The 16,241-nt window shown below is 45.8% G+C and overlaps 1 protein-coding gene across 2 annotated transcripts in view; it reads left to right on the top strand.

The window, feature by feature from the left end:
• The window catches only part of LOC130130822 (glucosidase 2 subunit beta-like), a 230,553-nt gene that overhangs the window by 189,119 nt on the left and 25,193 nt on the right, over positions 1-16,241 (top strand). The window contains exons 13-14 of one of the 2 annotated variants that reach the window (XM_056300659.1): positions 8,088-8,159; positions 9,178-9,296. In XM_056300659.1, the coding sequence (XP_056156634.1) occupies positions 8,088-8,159; positions 9,178-9,226 (121 nt within the window). In that variant the 3' untranslated portion in view covers positions 9,227-9,296. Of the gene's footprint in view, positions 1-8,087; positions 8,160-9,177; positions 9,297-16,241 lie in introns of those variants that run through there. The other variant, XM_056300658.1, reaches the window with a different exon arrangement.

Below are 16,241 nucleotides of genomic sequence, written 5' to 3'. Positions count from 1 at the left end.
TTATTACTTTTTTTTTTACTCTCTCTCTCTCCCTCTCTGCATTCCTCAGGCTATCTGCTGCATACTGTCCATCTCACTCACCCTCTCGGCTGCTGCCTCACATTTCTGCCTCCATCACTCTCTTCTCGTCTCTTCTTCTCTTCTCGCACCCTTTGTCACTGCTTGTCTGTCTCGGTGGATATTTTCTCCCTGTGTCATACTGTATTCATTCGCTAAGGGTAGCGGGGGTGGCTGGTGGTGGTGGTGGTGGTGGTGGGGGGGGGGTTGGGGGGGGGGTGAGGGGCATGCGTGTATGTGTCTGTTTGACCTTTCTGAAGCGTCTCATTTATGTAAAGCGGAGGGTAGAATGTGAAGTGTCTGTCTCTGAGACCGACAGCTAACCGACTCGCACCTCCACTGGCATTTGGGCCTCGGCATTTCTAATCTCACTTTGCTTGTGTGTGTGTGTGTGTGTGTGTGTGTGTGTGTTGGGGGGGTTGATTTTTTTCTTTTTTTTTTTTTTTTTACCCAGGGACACGTCTTTGCCTTGTGTCGCCTCTCCCCCTGCTTCTGTTTTCACCACATGGAGGTGAGCGTCCAAGGTCAGGTCACAGCATCCCACCCCGCACACAAATAGCCTGGCCATTTTTTTTATATATTTTTTTTTGTGAGTGCAGCACTGGCGTGTCAGCAAAAGTAGGCAGGGATGGATGGCTTTGCCCTAAGGGAAAGAGAGAGGGAGACAGAGAGAGGTATAGAGAGGCATTGACATAGAGGTGGGGGTGGTGGACTCCCCCTACGGGACCCATTTGATTGCTCCTCGGCTGCCTCGTCCCCCTTTTCCCCTTCCGTCCTCCCCCCTCCTCCTCCCCTCGCTATACCCCTGTCTATCAGGTGCCATCTGTTCCTGTGCTCAAATGAGGATGTTTGTTGTTGCTCAGACACCTGCTTTACAAACTTAATGAATCCCACGGCATGTATAAAGAACAATAAAGCCCCGTGTCGAAAAATGTGGCTGTAATAATGACAGGCCGTCGACACGCGCTACGTTGTTCTCTGAGCTCACATCTCGCTCAGCACTTTGATGGCTTTTTGTCGAGGAAGATGGGCACATGAAGGTTCTCATCGTTTTTTTGTTTTTTTTTGGGCTAAAATTTGATTTTAAGGAACAGATACTCGCCGGCGCGTTTGAATGTAAGTGTCTGAAGTGTCGTGCAGAGCTTACATAAGGTCCCCGCCGGTCCTTTGGCGTGGGTGTCCCCTGAAACATCACATGATTACGGTGCTGGCTGTGGGTGGTGAGTGTCCTTGAGGAGGTCAGGGAAAGTTGCCCTCAGCTTCTCTTCTATCCTGAAGAAAAAAGAAAGGATTAAAAAAAATCCACCAAAGAAGCCTAATAATATATTACAAATCTGGGGAGAAAAAAAAACAAACGAATTAAACTGTTTTTATTTTCTTGTTAAATTTGTGAGAAAAAAAAAACAATGCATGTTGATGATGGAGGTGAACAACACCTCACAGGAATCATGTTTTATGTATTTATTTTTGACGTTAAGAAAGTAATACATCAACACAATAAAACTTTGGTGTGAACAGATATAGGATCATTGTCGTAACTCCATAATTGGAAGGAGGTCTAGTATTGGCTGCACATTTTCAATTGAGCAGCTAACGTTACGTATTATTTACATCATATCTTGATTGGAGGGTGGCATAATGGTGCAGTGGTTAGCATGGTCACCTCACAGCAAGAAGGTCCTGGGTTCGAACCCTGGGGTTGTCCAAACTTTGGGGTCATCCTAGGTCGTCCTCTGTGTGGAGTTTGCATGTTCTGCCCATGTCTGCGTGGGTTTTCTCTGGGTGCTCCGGTTTCCTCCCACAGTCCAAAGACATGTAGGTCAGGTGAATCGGCCATACTAAATTGTCACTAGGTGTGAATGTGTCGGCCCTGTGATGGACGGGCAGCCTGTCCGGGGTGTCTTCTCGCCTGCCGCCCAATGACTGCTGGGATAGGCTCCAGCATCCCGTGACCCTGAGGTGGATAAGCGGCTTGCATAATGGATGGGATGGGTGGATCCTGATTGGACACTTAATAGTCTAAGACAGATGCTTTAGCACTAGTTCAGCAGAGCTAAAGGTAGCTCATCTGAATCATATTTTTAGCTAACCAACAACCCAGGAAGGCAAGCTGAAACATCAAAAACCTTTACCTAAATAATGATTTGTTTGAGCACGATAAAGGTAAGAGAACATCTTACTTTCATCTCTGTAAGTGACGCTTCTTTTTGTGAAATCCTACATTGAATGATGTAGCCTATATCAACACAATCTTATTAAATATCAAATGATATTTGATATGATTGGGTTATATGAAACATGGCTGAAACCAAATGTTTTCCTTCCCTTAAATGAAGATTCCCCTCCTGACTATACTTATACCCATGTAGCTCGAGCAAATAAACAAGGTGGGGGTGTCACCTTAATATTTAAGTCTATTTTCAATTTAACATCTAAGCTTGAATCTAAATTTCAATCTTTTGAGGCTTTTATTCTAAGTCCATCTCCCTTAGCCATGAACAAACTCTGCTCAGTCCAGATTGTGATGCTCTGTCGACCTCCTGGCTCTTACTCAGTTTTCATGAAGCATTTGGAGAATTTGTCTTAGGTCTTGTTACTCATTCTGATGAGATTCTAATTCTTAGTGATTTCAATATTCATCTGAATAAGGCTACTGAACCTCTCTGGTGCTAGTTGATACTTTCGGGTTCACTACGTTTGTTCAAGAGCCGACTCATTGCAGTGGTAACACCCTTGATTTGGTTTCATCTAAAGGGATAGCTATTTTTGATCTGAATGTCTTGCCAACCACATCTGCTGTGTCAGATCATTTTCTCATTAAATTTGAAGCATTATAGGCCTGTCCTGTTAATGTCGGCACAGATGTAATTTCCCCTCGCCACATTGGTTCCTTTCACTGTAGAGACTGACTCTGTTGAAAAGTTCTCTAGTAATTTAAATGTGGCCCTCTCTAGTCTCCTCGATTCAGTTGCACCACTCACTACCAGAGCTAGGTGACTAAAGAGGCCTACACCCTGGTTTGATGATGAGACACATGCTCTTAAGCGGGCCTGCAGTAGTCTGGAATATAAATGGCATAAATCAAAATTGGAAGTTTTTTACCTATCTTCGCATGAGTGCTTATTGAAATACAAGCATACTTTAGCTGCTGCAAAAGCAGTGTATTGCTCTCTTGCTTAATCAATATTAATAAACATAAGCCCATGTTTCTCTTTACTGTAGCTAGATTTACTGAAAAGCAGCCATCTATTAGCTGCTCACCATTCATGGCCTAGGAGTTTCTAGACTTTTTCATCAACAAGGTTGATGAGATCATAAACAAAATTAGTTCAACTCCAGCTACTCTTGCAGATCCTGTCTTACCAAATTCATATCTATACAGTGAGTCACTGATAGTCTCTGTTATTACAACTTTTGAGACTATCTCTGTTGATACTCTGACTAAGCCTGTGTCAGCTTCTAAACCAAATACTTACCTACTTGATCCTTTACCAGCAAAACTTTTTAAAGACCTCTGGTCTTTCCTGTGGCCTACAATGCTAGAAATGGTTAATTCATAACTTACTACTGGCACTTTTACCAGCAGTTTTAAGACAGCTGTGGTCAAACCTCTTCTTAAGAAACCGAACCTCGGTCCAGGGTCTCTTGATAATATTAACCAGTCTCTAATCTTCCATTCTTTTCTAAAGTATTAGAGAGAGTTGTGTGTCAACAACTTTCAACCCATATACAAGAAAACTAATTATATGAACCTTTTCAATCGGCTTTCAGGGCTTGTTACTCCATTGAAACTGGTCTGACCAGAGTGGTGAACAATCTTCTACTAGCTGTGGACTAATTCCACACCTGTGCTTCTATTACTGGACCTCAGTGCAGCCACTGACACCATTTATCACTGTATACTCTGACAGAATAAATTGTAATTTTGGTATATCTGGCTTAGCTCTCTCTTGGTTCAAGTCCTTATCTGGAAGAACACAGTGTGTCTGTTATAATATTACATCAAAATTCTCTGACGTTAAATATGGCGTACCTCTGGGCTCGGTTCTTGGCCTTCTACTTTTCTTGCTTTATAGTTCACCTCTTGGCCAAATTATACACAGTCATGGAATAAATTACCATTGCTATGTGGATGATACTCAGCTGTATGTGCCTATAAGGGCTGATGATCGTACTCAAATGACTATTTTAAAGGCCTGCTAGGCTGCTGTAAAAAATTGAATGTCACTAAATTTCCTGCGTTTAATTCAGATAAAACTGAGGTGCTGGTCGTTCGCCCTGCTAGACAGACTACAATTTGATCAAGTAACAACGCTGTGATTTCACAGAGTGTGGCGGCCAAAAATTTTGCTGTTACATTTGATCCCAGCCTTTCCTTTGATAAGCACATTAAAGAAATCACCAAGACTGTCTTTTTTCACTTATGTAACACAGCTAAAATTTTGTCTTTCCTGTCCATGGCTGATGCAGAGACTCTAATACGTGCATTTGTTTCAAACAGACTTGATACTGTAATTTTCTGTTTTCAGATCTTCCACATGCTAATACTAAAAGTCTTCAGATGGTTCAAAATGCTGCAGCCAGAATCCTAACTAAAACTTGAAAATTTCATCATATTACACCAATTCTTGCCTCCCTTCATTGGCTTCCTATCAATGTTAGATCAGATTTCAAGGTACTTCTGCTGACCTACAAAATCCTAAATGGACTTGCCCCATCTTACCTGACTGATCTTACACCGTACATTCCATCTCGAGCTCTACGTTCTCAAAATACAGGCCTCCTCCTGTGTGTACCCAAAGTAAAAAAGACGTCAGCTGGTGGCAGGGCCTTTTCCTATCGGTTCCTGTTCTTGTGGAATAACCTGCCTGCTGCCATCAGATAATTATGTTATTATAATCAGAATCTGTTAATTCATTTAAATCCAAACTTAAAACTCATCTTTTTGCCTTAACCTGCTATTAGTTGCCTTTAAATTGAGTACTTCATGACCTGTACTGCATGGCAGGTGAGTTTCTGTCTCAATGAATTTACCAAGCACTATTCTGCTGATGAGATTATAGAGTACAGATTATTGACTATTGCAAACTGTTCTCTTCTCCCACATGTCTTTTCTCTCTCTCTGAATGATGTCTTCTCCTTTCTCTTCTGCTGTGTCTGAATAGTGTGATGTGAGTCTCCCCTGTGTGCACATGCAGTGTGTCCTCCTCCCAGGTCTCCATGATGATGGTAGTCGCCACCTGGACACTGCTTGGCGTCCTCCTCATCACATTTTTTTATATATCTTATAAATCCATATCTTGTTTCAACGTCATATCCTTCTCTCACTCTGATGTGTGACTAATGTTTTTTCCTGTCTTTTTTCCTGTGTATGAATGGTGTGATGTGAGTCTCCGCTATGTTCATGTGTAGTATGTCCTCCTGTCAGGTCTCCATGGTGATGGTGGTCGCGTAGTTCAGGTCCTGGGCTGTTCAGATGGCATCTGGACACTGCTTGGCATCCTCCTCATCATATTCTTCATCTGTATTATAATTATGTTATCCTCTTTCAATGTGGTATTCTGTAAATTGTGTACACACAATATCCATCTCACATCTGTGTGTCTTGGGAGAGAGATCCCTCCTCTGTTGCGCTCCCTGGGGTTTCTTCCTATTTTTTCTCCCTGGTAAAGTTTTTTTTTAGGGGGTTGTTCCTTGTCCGATGCGAGAGTCTAAGGACAGGATGCTGTATTGCTGTAAAGCCCACTGAGGCAAATTTGTAATACCGGGATATACAAATAAAATTGACTTGAGTGAAACTGCATGGGCAATACCAAGTGACAGAATATATGGGAGAGACTAATAGAGAGTAGTGGTGGGGGTGCAGAAAAAAATAAGTTTTGCCAATTTCCTCACCAATGAGGATTATAAAGTTAATCAAAAGTAAAACAAACTCTTTAACATCTTACAGCAGCATATATTTTTAGATGCACTCACTCGCAAATAGTTTTGGAAGAGTTGCACAAGCCAAACGCCCCCACCCATAACCACCATATCCACACATACGGTACAGCTAAAGATGACATTAAAAATGTCAGTTTGTGAGTGAGTGAGTTAGAAGGCAGGTTCATGAGGTGCTGCACATCGAAAAATATTCATGCAAAAGCCTGACTGCAGGATGTCATATATCTTCGGGGGTCGGTGGGTGGGGGAGTGGGGGCAACAAGAGTCTCAGCAGTCACGGTTAGACACGTTTAATTCTGCTGAGCGCTGTACTTGCTTACTCCACTTTTGTGGGCCCTTATCTCTGGCAGCTGAGCGAGCGGGCATCGCCATGGAACATCCAACAAACATGGTGTCACAGATGAGAACGAGGCGGACAGGTGGAGGACCCAAATGCGGACTCGGCAGACAGACAGTTTGAATGAGGGTGCTTTAGTGCTCAAAACACAAACGGCAGGCTTACAGTTAGTCGGTGAAGAATGAGTCCATAACAGGCAAACGATGTCCAAAAGGGGAAAAGGCAGGCAGGTCAGAAACAGCCTGAAGGTCTAAACCACAGGAACAGGGTCAGGTTGGTGAGAATGTAAGAATCCATCCATTATCCAAACCGCTTATCCTGCTCTCAGGGTCACGGGAATGCTGGAGCCTATCCCAGCAGTCATTGGGCAGCAGGCAGGGAGACACCCTGGACAGGCCACCAGAAGGAAACTATGACGAACTGGCAGGGAATACATGACCGAGACCAGTATAAGTACAGAGGAGCTGATGAGGGAATGGGCAGCAGGTGAGATAATTACTAGATGGAAACAGGTGGGGGTGGTAAACAGGAAGGAAGGGAAATCCAGGGGCATCTGGTGGACAGGTGGAGAAATGGCAAAGACTAGAGTAGAGAGGGGTGACGGCAAGGAGAGAGACAGAATGGGTAAGGGGAACACACACAGGGCCTAAGCAGGAATCGTGACACATGGAGGGATAAACGCCTTAATGAAACTCGCGGAGACGGGAGAACATTTAATGCAGTCCGCAAACAACCACGCACAAGTATAGACAGAGCTCGGCAGCCAATCGCTTACCTCTCTTATTATATCCCCCCACCCCACCCCTCAACAACCACCACCACCCCACCCTGTCTGATGTTCATCATTTTTCTTTCTTTCATCTTGCTTTTCTCTCACATTGCCTTTGATCCCCCTACTTCCCGGCCCACATCTACTTATGCTGCAACCATTTTTTTCCCTTTCTCCTCCACCCATTCTTTGCTCTTCCTCTCACAAGCCCCTTCCGCACACACTCTTTAATGCTGAGCATGTCCTCCACCAGCGCATCCACATTTCAGTGAATGTTCCATTCCACACACACAACACAGACTGTGTCTCTCTCTTTCTCTCTCTCATTGCGGTTTAATGGCCGTCTCCTTCTCCTTTATGACAGCCAACGCATCAGTTCAAATGTCAAGTAAAAAAAAAAAAAGGAAAAAAAAACAAGTCGTGTTTTCTTGCCCGGTTTCCGTTGCACCACAAACGCCTTTGATCAGTCTTGTTTCTGGAGCTAGCCATCTCAGCTGTGTCTCTCCAGCGACCAGCCGTGGCTGGTACATTACTGATGGTCCGTGCTAATTGCTCGCTCTCCTTGTTTCTCCTGCGCCTCGCTCGAGAAGCTGCGGGTGGCAGGGTAACCGGTAGTTCCCTGTCAATCTCCTCTCCCAGTGGGTAGCCATCGAGCCAAGACAGACACTCACTGTTCAATAATTCCTCTCAGAGCGGTGTCTAGTTGAATCCGCTCTCTCCCCTCGACTTTAACTTGAGCGTGCGAGGGGTCGGCAAGATGCCTGCGAAGTCTTCTTACTTCGTCAAAAGAGGGTGTTTGCTTTCTTTTGTAGTTTCATCATAAAGGAGAGAAAAACAAAATAAAAGGGAAATCATCTGGTGTAATCACAACGTGAGTGGAATTCTCTCTGAGGAGCAGAAGCAGCCAGTGCCGATGAATAAAACTCGCATGCTAATCTCTGTCACAGTGTTTATATTTCATTTTTGCCCCCTCCCCTGTAGGTATACTTATACCCTGTGTCCCTTCAATCAAGTCACACAAAAGGATGTTTCAGGAACAGAGGTCTCATTAGGGTAAGTAGCCCCAGTTACCCTCTTTATTGTCCCCTCAGTCCAGTTATGTTATGGACAGTTGAACTACTCCCACTAATGTAATAAGACTTGCAGTGTTGTCACATTCACCTCGTAGCATCTTGTCTTTGCTTGATGTTTTTATGACAAACTGCCTTCTCAAAGTATCACGAGTGCTTTCGTGGAGTTTTTTTTTTCAGCATGGGTAGACCCTAGCAGGCTTCATAGACCATGTAGATGTATTGGGGGTCCCAAATGTTTAAATGACCCCTCTCTGACATGCTTTTTGGCCCCCAACCCACCGAATATGTTATTTCTTTATTTATTTGAATTTTCCCCCTTTTTCACCCCAATTGTATCCGGCCAATTACCCCACTCTTCCGAGCCGTCTCAGTCACTGCTCCACCCCCCCCCCCCCCCCTGCCGAGCCAGGTAGGGCTGCAGACCACCACATGCTTCCTCGCATACATGTGGAGTTGTCAGCTGCTCCTTTTCACCCAGCAGTGAGGAGTTTCACCCGGGGGACATAGCGGGTGGAAGGATCACGCTATTCCCCCTAGTTCCCCCTCCCCCCCTTAATAGGTGCCCTACCGACCAGAGGAGGCGCTACTGCAGTGACAGGACACATACCCACATCCGGTTTCCCACCTACAGATATGGCCAGTTGTATCAGTAGGGACGCCCGACAAAGCCGAAGGTAACATGGGGATTAAATGCTGTGACCCATCTCTGACATGCTTTTTGGCCTCCAACCTGCAGAATATTTTGCACAGTAAAATAAGCGATACATTCTCGTAACCTGTCAAAAAGCGATATGATTAACAGTCCTCTCTATATTGTTCATCAACAAAATATCCCCCTGAAGATCGAGTCCTACTAATGACCACATGAAACAGACGAGGCATGTCAAAATTAAACATTATTTTAATGGCAGTTTGGAATACAATTAAGTCTCCTTATGGTTTGCATCGACTCAAAAAGTGTGAAAATAAGTTTACCCTTTCTTTCTCTGTCTCCAAAGAACACGTGCTATTTGTGGATTTCCCACGACCCACCTGGCCTCTGACTAGGACCTTCTATAGGGGCCTGACCCCTAGCTTGAAAACCACTGTCCTATAGCACAACACAGAAGCCTGTTTTAATATATGCAGCCCAAAATAGCATATTGTATGGATAACAATGCAGGACTACAAATTATACAGTGTCGTCCCCAGTCTGTGGTTGACAAGTGGAAGCTAGGCCGGTTCATTGTTGTTGTTGTTTTTTTTTCATATTTATACGAGTTATCTAAAGACTCATGACAGCGTTCTTCATTTTACAAATTGACTGCAATGCTGCTTGATATAAATGCCTCCCCTGGGCCGGCCCGAGAGCTCTTTAATCATTGTGATATGATTCATATGAAGTTACCCGAAGACCAATATTTGGACTATTGATCTTTTTTTATAGTTATTCAATCTCAGTTAGGCTACATCTGACCTTTAATCAATCGCTAACAGATCTCTATTACGGTTTTAATACCGTTTGATCAATGGCAAAGAGGGGGTTTGCTTCATATACTGCCGGGGTTGTGTGTCGTCGTCCACACCCCCCACCCCAACCCCACCCCCGGACCGTGAAGGGTTTCAATTTCGTCTGAAGGATTACACCGAGGCCTTTCGCCATCCCCGTGGGATTGGCCGTGTTGACCGCTGGACATCCCTCCGTATCAAGCTCCCCGTGTGCTATGACAAGGATGCCGCTCAAACCCCAGTAGGAGGGCACCTTGGGGACATCACTCCACCTGTTCCGGTTTCCTCCTCCCCCTGTTCTTCTGGAGCATCGGCGTGCTGGATGGCGGCAAGATCGCTTTGAGGGATCAGCAGCAAAAAAAAGTAAGAAAAAAAGAGATTGTTGCTATCTCGAAACAAACGTCGCCACTTTGGTCTTCTTTCGCAGATGCGACATGTGGTTTTCTTTCCACCTGCTGATTTTTCAGACACCACCCGTCCCTTACCCGGTGGGGCTTTCCTTATTTGCTATGTTCATAGGATTACACGCTTATTCCCACCTCCTTATATCTTCTACCTCTCTGTCTAATACACACAAAAAAAAATTTGATGCCTTGCTTGTTTTTCTCCCTTCTTCTCTCCTCTGACATTTTGGTTTTGAGGTGATAATTATCACATGTCGCCACACTGTCCTCCTCCACACTCTCATTAGCCTCAACCGTCAGTCACCCGGCGCTTTGGTAGGCTGCAATTATGGAAATGTTATTCCATTGACATTGGTACTTTGCATGGCAACAAATAAGTAAATAAAAACAACTATTAATATAAATGGCTTTTTGATTTGTTGCAGTTTTTTTTTCTCCTCATGTGGGTCAGGGAGCCTGTCCGGGGGGGAGGGAGAACTGGGGGGAATAGCGTAATCCTCCCACACGCTACGTTCCCCTGGCGAAACTCCTCACTGTCAGGTGAAAAGAAGCGGCTGGTGACTCCACATGTATCGGAGGAGGCATGTGGTAGTCTGCAGCCCTCCCCGGATCAGCAGAGGGGATGGACCAGTGACCGGGACGGCTCAGAAGAGTTGGGTAATTGGACGGATGCAATTGGGGAGAAAAGGGGGGGGGTCCACAAAAAAAAGTCCTCCTGGAAGCACAATGCTATTAAAGCACATCTTGTCATCTTTTGACAATTGACATGCAATGTTAATATCACATCGGTGATCATTTACGAGCAATTACCTTTTCTTCTTTTTTTTGCCTGTTCACTTTTGCTTTCAATCGGTCGAACTAATTAGAGTCTAAAGCAGGACTTGATATTTTCTCTGCGCTGTCAGCTCTCACACTACCCACTCACTTTCGGAGTGGAAAGTGCGGCGCTTCACCGTGTTTTTAGCACAGGGCAGAGGAAGGACAGGACAGAGTGTGAATAATATGACCCCGTCCCTTCTGCCTGCCTGTCACTCACAGTGATACGGCAGGGCAAAGGAACAAAACCGTGCTGATGGTTAAAGATATCTCTGACACATGACTGCAGATAGGCTGGCTAGGCTGGCTGAGCTGCTGCCATTTGAAACGAAATGGCTGCCAAACAAAACTCGAGAGAAAGACTCCTCTCACCATCACCTTGGAATAAGTACTGTCTTCTGTTGTTGTTGTTGTTTTTACTTTTTTGAACTAATTCACACTCTTATTCTTTTTTGGGGGGATTTCCCCCCCCCTTTTTTCTCCCAAATTTTATCTGGCCAATTACCCCACTCTTCTGCGCCATCCCAATCGCTGCTCCACCCCCTCTGCTGATCTGGGGAGGGCTGCAGACTACCACATGCCTCCTCCCATACATGCCAGACGCTTCTTTTCACCTGACAGTGAGGAGTTTCACCAGGGGTACGAGCGCGTAGGAGGATCACGCTATCCCCCCAGTTCCCCCTCCCCCCCGAACAGGCGCCCCCGACCGACCAGAGGAGGCGCTAGTGCAGTGATCAGGACACACACCCACATCCGGATTCCAACCCCCAGACACGGCCAATTGTGTCTGTAGGGACGCCCGACCAAGCCGGAGGTAACACGGGGATTCGATCCGGCGATCCGTGTGTTGGTAGGCAACGGAATAGACTGCCGTGCTACCCGGACGCCCCACACTCTTATTCTTTTGCACAGATAGCAGCAACAACAACAAAAGAAGTAGGCTTCTTCACTGCAACACCTCCCCCCTCCCCATCAGAGCTAAGAGAATATTTCATATATCATCCATCTCAAGGTGGCTAATGCGAACCGAATGTGAGGCTGCTACGCCATGCAATAGAAATCACACACATACACACACATAAACACTGGGATGTGATTCGCTGGGGGTGGGCAAGTGGTTGGTATACTGTGATGTACTTACTGTGCTATATCCAGAGAGGATGTTGAGGTGGGTATATGTACTGGGGGTTGGGTGGGGGGATGGGGGTTGGGTGTCGGGGATGGGGGTGGGGTGAGGGGCACATGAATCATAGCCGGCGCAGTGGGAATAAAGTTCATTTTTTATCCAGACACACCATCAGTCAGCCCTCGCAGGATATGGCTGGGCCTCCTGATATCAATCTGCGTGGAGGCATCCTCCTTCTCCCCAGAGTGAGTGAGGGGGGGTAGAGGGGAGTGCTTTGATTTAAACGGCAGCATTTATCACACCTGCTTCAGCAGCCTAAAGGACAACAAGAGAGAGGGGGGGAGAGAGAGAGAGAGAGAGAGAGAGAGAGAGAGAGATAGGGAGAACATTAACATGTGTGCCTCATGAAGGTGTGAAGTTGCATCGCCAGTGCAACTGTGACTGCTGCCGCTGTACATTTGTAGTTGCTGTTACTTACCCGAGTTGCACTGCATTTTATCCTGCGCTGTTAAATAAACGGCAGTATTGCTGATTTTTGATCACAGCTAACGCACACCACGTGGTTGTAATACAGGATGGGTCTATTAAAATCGGTGTGCTTTGCCCAGTGAGCCTGAACCTTGCCTCATCTGTGGTGTGCATGGTTGTTGTTGGCCCATTAACCATACAAATGTCCCTCAAGAACCATAAATCCACCGGAGGCACTTTTCTTCTTTCTTTTGTTGCAGCTTGTTTTGTGTTGTGGCCGCACGCATCGTCATCTTGATATGGCAGTTGTGCAGCATGCCTTCAATTACCTGTAAATGGATTCAATGCAATCACATTTTTCAACCATGAATTCCAATGTCTTCATTTTCCATTTAGCCGTTGTGTTTACAGTCCTCCGCAGCGCACCCGCTTCCTAAAATGGCTACTGTAATAACAACTCTGGCTATGATAATGATAACAGAGTAGGGTAAAATGCTTGCGTAGGGACAGACACTGTCCCGCTGTGACAGCGTCATCCATCTTCATAATGCTGCCCCCTCCCCCCAAACACACTCACACACACACACACACACGCCAACCTACCGTACAGTAACAAGACAACAGACACACATAGCGTACAAAATATAGCCTGCCACCTGGAGGGACAGGCAAACAAGTGCCCATATAAATCAGCCATACACAGGATCATGGAGTCCAGGGGTTCTCTTAAACCAGCCCTGTATCTGCAGCGTAAGGGAGACAAAATGGACTGTGCAGAAGATGAATAAGCCTGCTATACGTATATTGCTGTTGGTCTCTTTCAGGGGATATGAACACACACCACACACTTAGAGTAAGCGAAATGTTGACCACCGTTTATCACCTGTCACCAGCACATCAGATCCATCTGCATCTCACATGGGTCTGCAGGAAAAGTCACATGCAGGATACTAGCTTGCAGTTTGCATGCATACCTGCTGTGGAAGCATATTTTTATTTTCCATTTTCCATAACCATTGTGGCATGCTGCAACACGAGCACCACCAACTGCTTCTGTTATTTGACATTTAAAAATGCTATTACTCAAAAAGTAATTTCTAGAGATTGTTTAGAGTAGACACATTGAAATAGCTCCAGTGGGGGTGCCCGGACAACTCCTCTCAGAAGACCTTGTTCTTTTTTCTTTTTTCTTTGTTTTTGGAGATTTTTCCCCCCTTTTCTCCCCAATTGTACTTGGCTAATTACCCCACTCTTCTGAGCCATCCCCGGATGCTGCTCCACCCCCTCGGCTGATCTGGGGAGGGCTGCAGACTACCACATGCCTCCTCCCATACATGTGGAGTGGCCCTCTACTTCTTTTCACCTGACAGTGAGGAGTTTCACCAGGAGGACGTAGCACGTGGGAGGATCACGCTATCCGCCCAGTCCCCCCCCCCCCGAACAGGCGCCTCGACCGACCAGAGGGGGCGCTAGTGCAGTGATCAGGACACACACCCACATCCGGAGTCCAACCCCCAGACACGGCCAATTGTGTCTGTAGGGACGCCCGACCAAGCCGGAGGTAACACAGGGATTCGATCCGGCGATCCGTGTGTTGGTAGGCAACAGAATAGACCACCTCGCCACCCAGACGCCCCAAGGCCTTGTTTTTTTCACTGGTTGGTAAAGATAGTAGACATTTTTCAGTTGCATTTTCTCTCGAAAAATAACATGCGTGTATAAAAAATGGCTCATGTTCTACACAACAAAACAGAAGTAGACAACATGCGTTGTGGTAAGACTGCTTGTATCTCTGGTCCTAAACTGCAGCAGCTCTGAGTTGAGAGTTTCTTATTTCATCGCCTTTTTCTTAGATTCTCCAGACAAACGGGGGTTGGGTAATTTACATGGGCTTTTTGAGACGAGAGGGATCACCCGAGGGGTCACTGAAGGAGTTTTTGTTTCGGGACTCTAGGGAAATCAGCCGGCCACGCAGCCGGGGTCGCCAGGTCGGCGTGTGCCGCCCCTACAAGGTTGAAGGAGCTAGGCCGTCTAATGCACCGGGGTCAAACTGCTGTCTGCACACGCAACCGTCATCCTGCCGAGCAAATCAGCAAAGGAAACAGGCATCATTGAAATTATGCGGGACACGGGGAGCAGCTTGATTGTTCCCCCTTTAACCTTGGAAACGGGCAGTGTTGGACTTTCCAGGATTTGTCCATTGAATACATTCATATTCCTCCTGTATTTAGTTGGTATCAGGTCAGGCGGTGAATGATAAACAACACATTGAAGAAGAATGAAATCATATCAGGAACATGATGTGGTTGTGAATCAAGTTGCACTGTGAAACAGGGAAATATATTCCCCAAGGTCATCAGTGCCCCCATATATGAATAATGTGATTGAAATAGGTGGAGTGCTGAGGCACACACACACACACACACACACACACATATATATATATACACCCGTATACACATATACATATGTGTGTGTGTGTATGTGTGTGTTTGTATATATATATATATATACACACACATACATACATACATGCATACATACATATATATATATATACACACACACACACGCACGCACCAACCAGCCAAAACATTAAAACCACTGACAGGTAAGGGAATTACATTGATTATCTCATTACAATAGCATCTGTCAAGGGGGGGGGGATATATTGGGCAGCAAGTAAACAGTGAGTTCTGGAAGCTGATGTGTTGCAGGAAGCAGGAAAATTGGGCAAGCGTAAGGATCTGAGCGACTTTGACAAGGGCCAAATTGTGATGACTAGACAACTGGGTCAGAGCATCCCCGAAACAGCAGGTCTTGTGGGGTGATCCCAGTATACAGTGGTCAATACCTGCAAGTGGTCCGAGGAAGGACAACCGGTGAACCGATGACAGGGTCATGGGCGCCCAAGGCGCATGGGGAGCAAAGTCTTGCCCATCTAGCCTGATCCCACTGAAGAGCCACTGTAGCTCAAATTGCTGAGAAAGTTAATGATGGCTATGATAGACAGGTGTCACAACACACAGTGCATCACTGCTTGCTGAGTATGGATGGGGCTGAGTTGCCACAGACCGGTCAGAGTGCCCATGATGACCCCTGTCTACTGCTGAAATATATAGCTATAGTCTTTAGTGTCCCACAGGAAATTTGGTTTCACAGCCAGTACATGTACAAAAACATACCAATAACTGCACTGCAGCGTACCGATATACATACAGATTTATAAACACTTAAGATCCATAAACACATAACATTCACTCGCACACAGATGAATCTGGCTCTATGCTAGGTCAGCGAGGCAGTTTGTTTAGTGCTGCTATGGCAGAAGGGACAAAACTTCTGCCAAAGCGAGCTCTTCTCCATTTCAGTCTTGTATCTGTAGCCTGACGGCAGTAGTGTGACATATGAATTGAGGGGGTGATCGGTGTCAGTCACTATTGCAACTGCAAGGCGTGTGATGGTTCTGTTGTTCATGTCTGAGAGGTTGGATGTAGGGGAGTGGATGATCTTGGAGGCAGCATGTGTGATCCTGATAAGTGTATTATTGTTGGAGAGCACCTAATGGGAAAGTGAGCGTCAGAACTGGACCATAGAGCAATGGAAGAAGGTGGCCTGGTCTATTGAATCATCTATCCTTTTACAAAATGTGGATGGACAAATGTGTGTCGTTTACCTGGGGAAGAGATGGCAACAGGCTGCATTATGGGTAGAAGGCAAGCCGGCGGATGCAGTGTGATGCTCCGGGCAATGTTCTGCG

The sequence above is a fragment of the Lampris incognitus genome, chromosome 20, assembly GCF_029633865.1.
Source record: "Lampris incognitus isolate fLamInc1 chromosome 20, fLamInc1.hap2, whole genome shotgun sequence".
NCBI lineage: Eukaryota > Metazoa > Chordata > Actinopteri > Lampriformes > Lampridae > Lampris > Lampris incognitus.
Note: the sequence above shows the minus strand (reverse complement) of the source record. Positions and strands in the feature narration are given on the sequence as shown.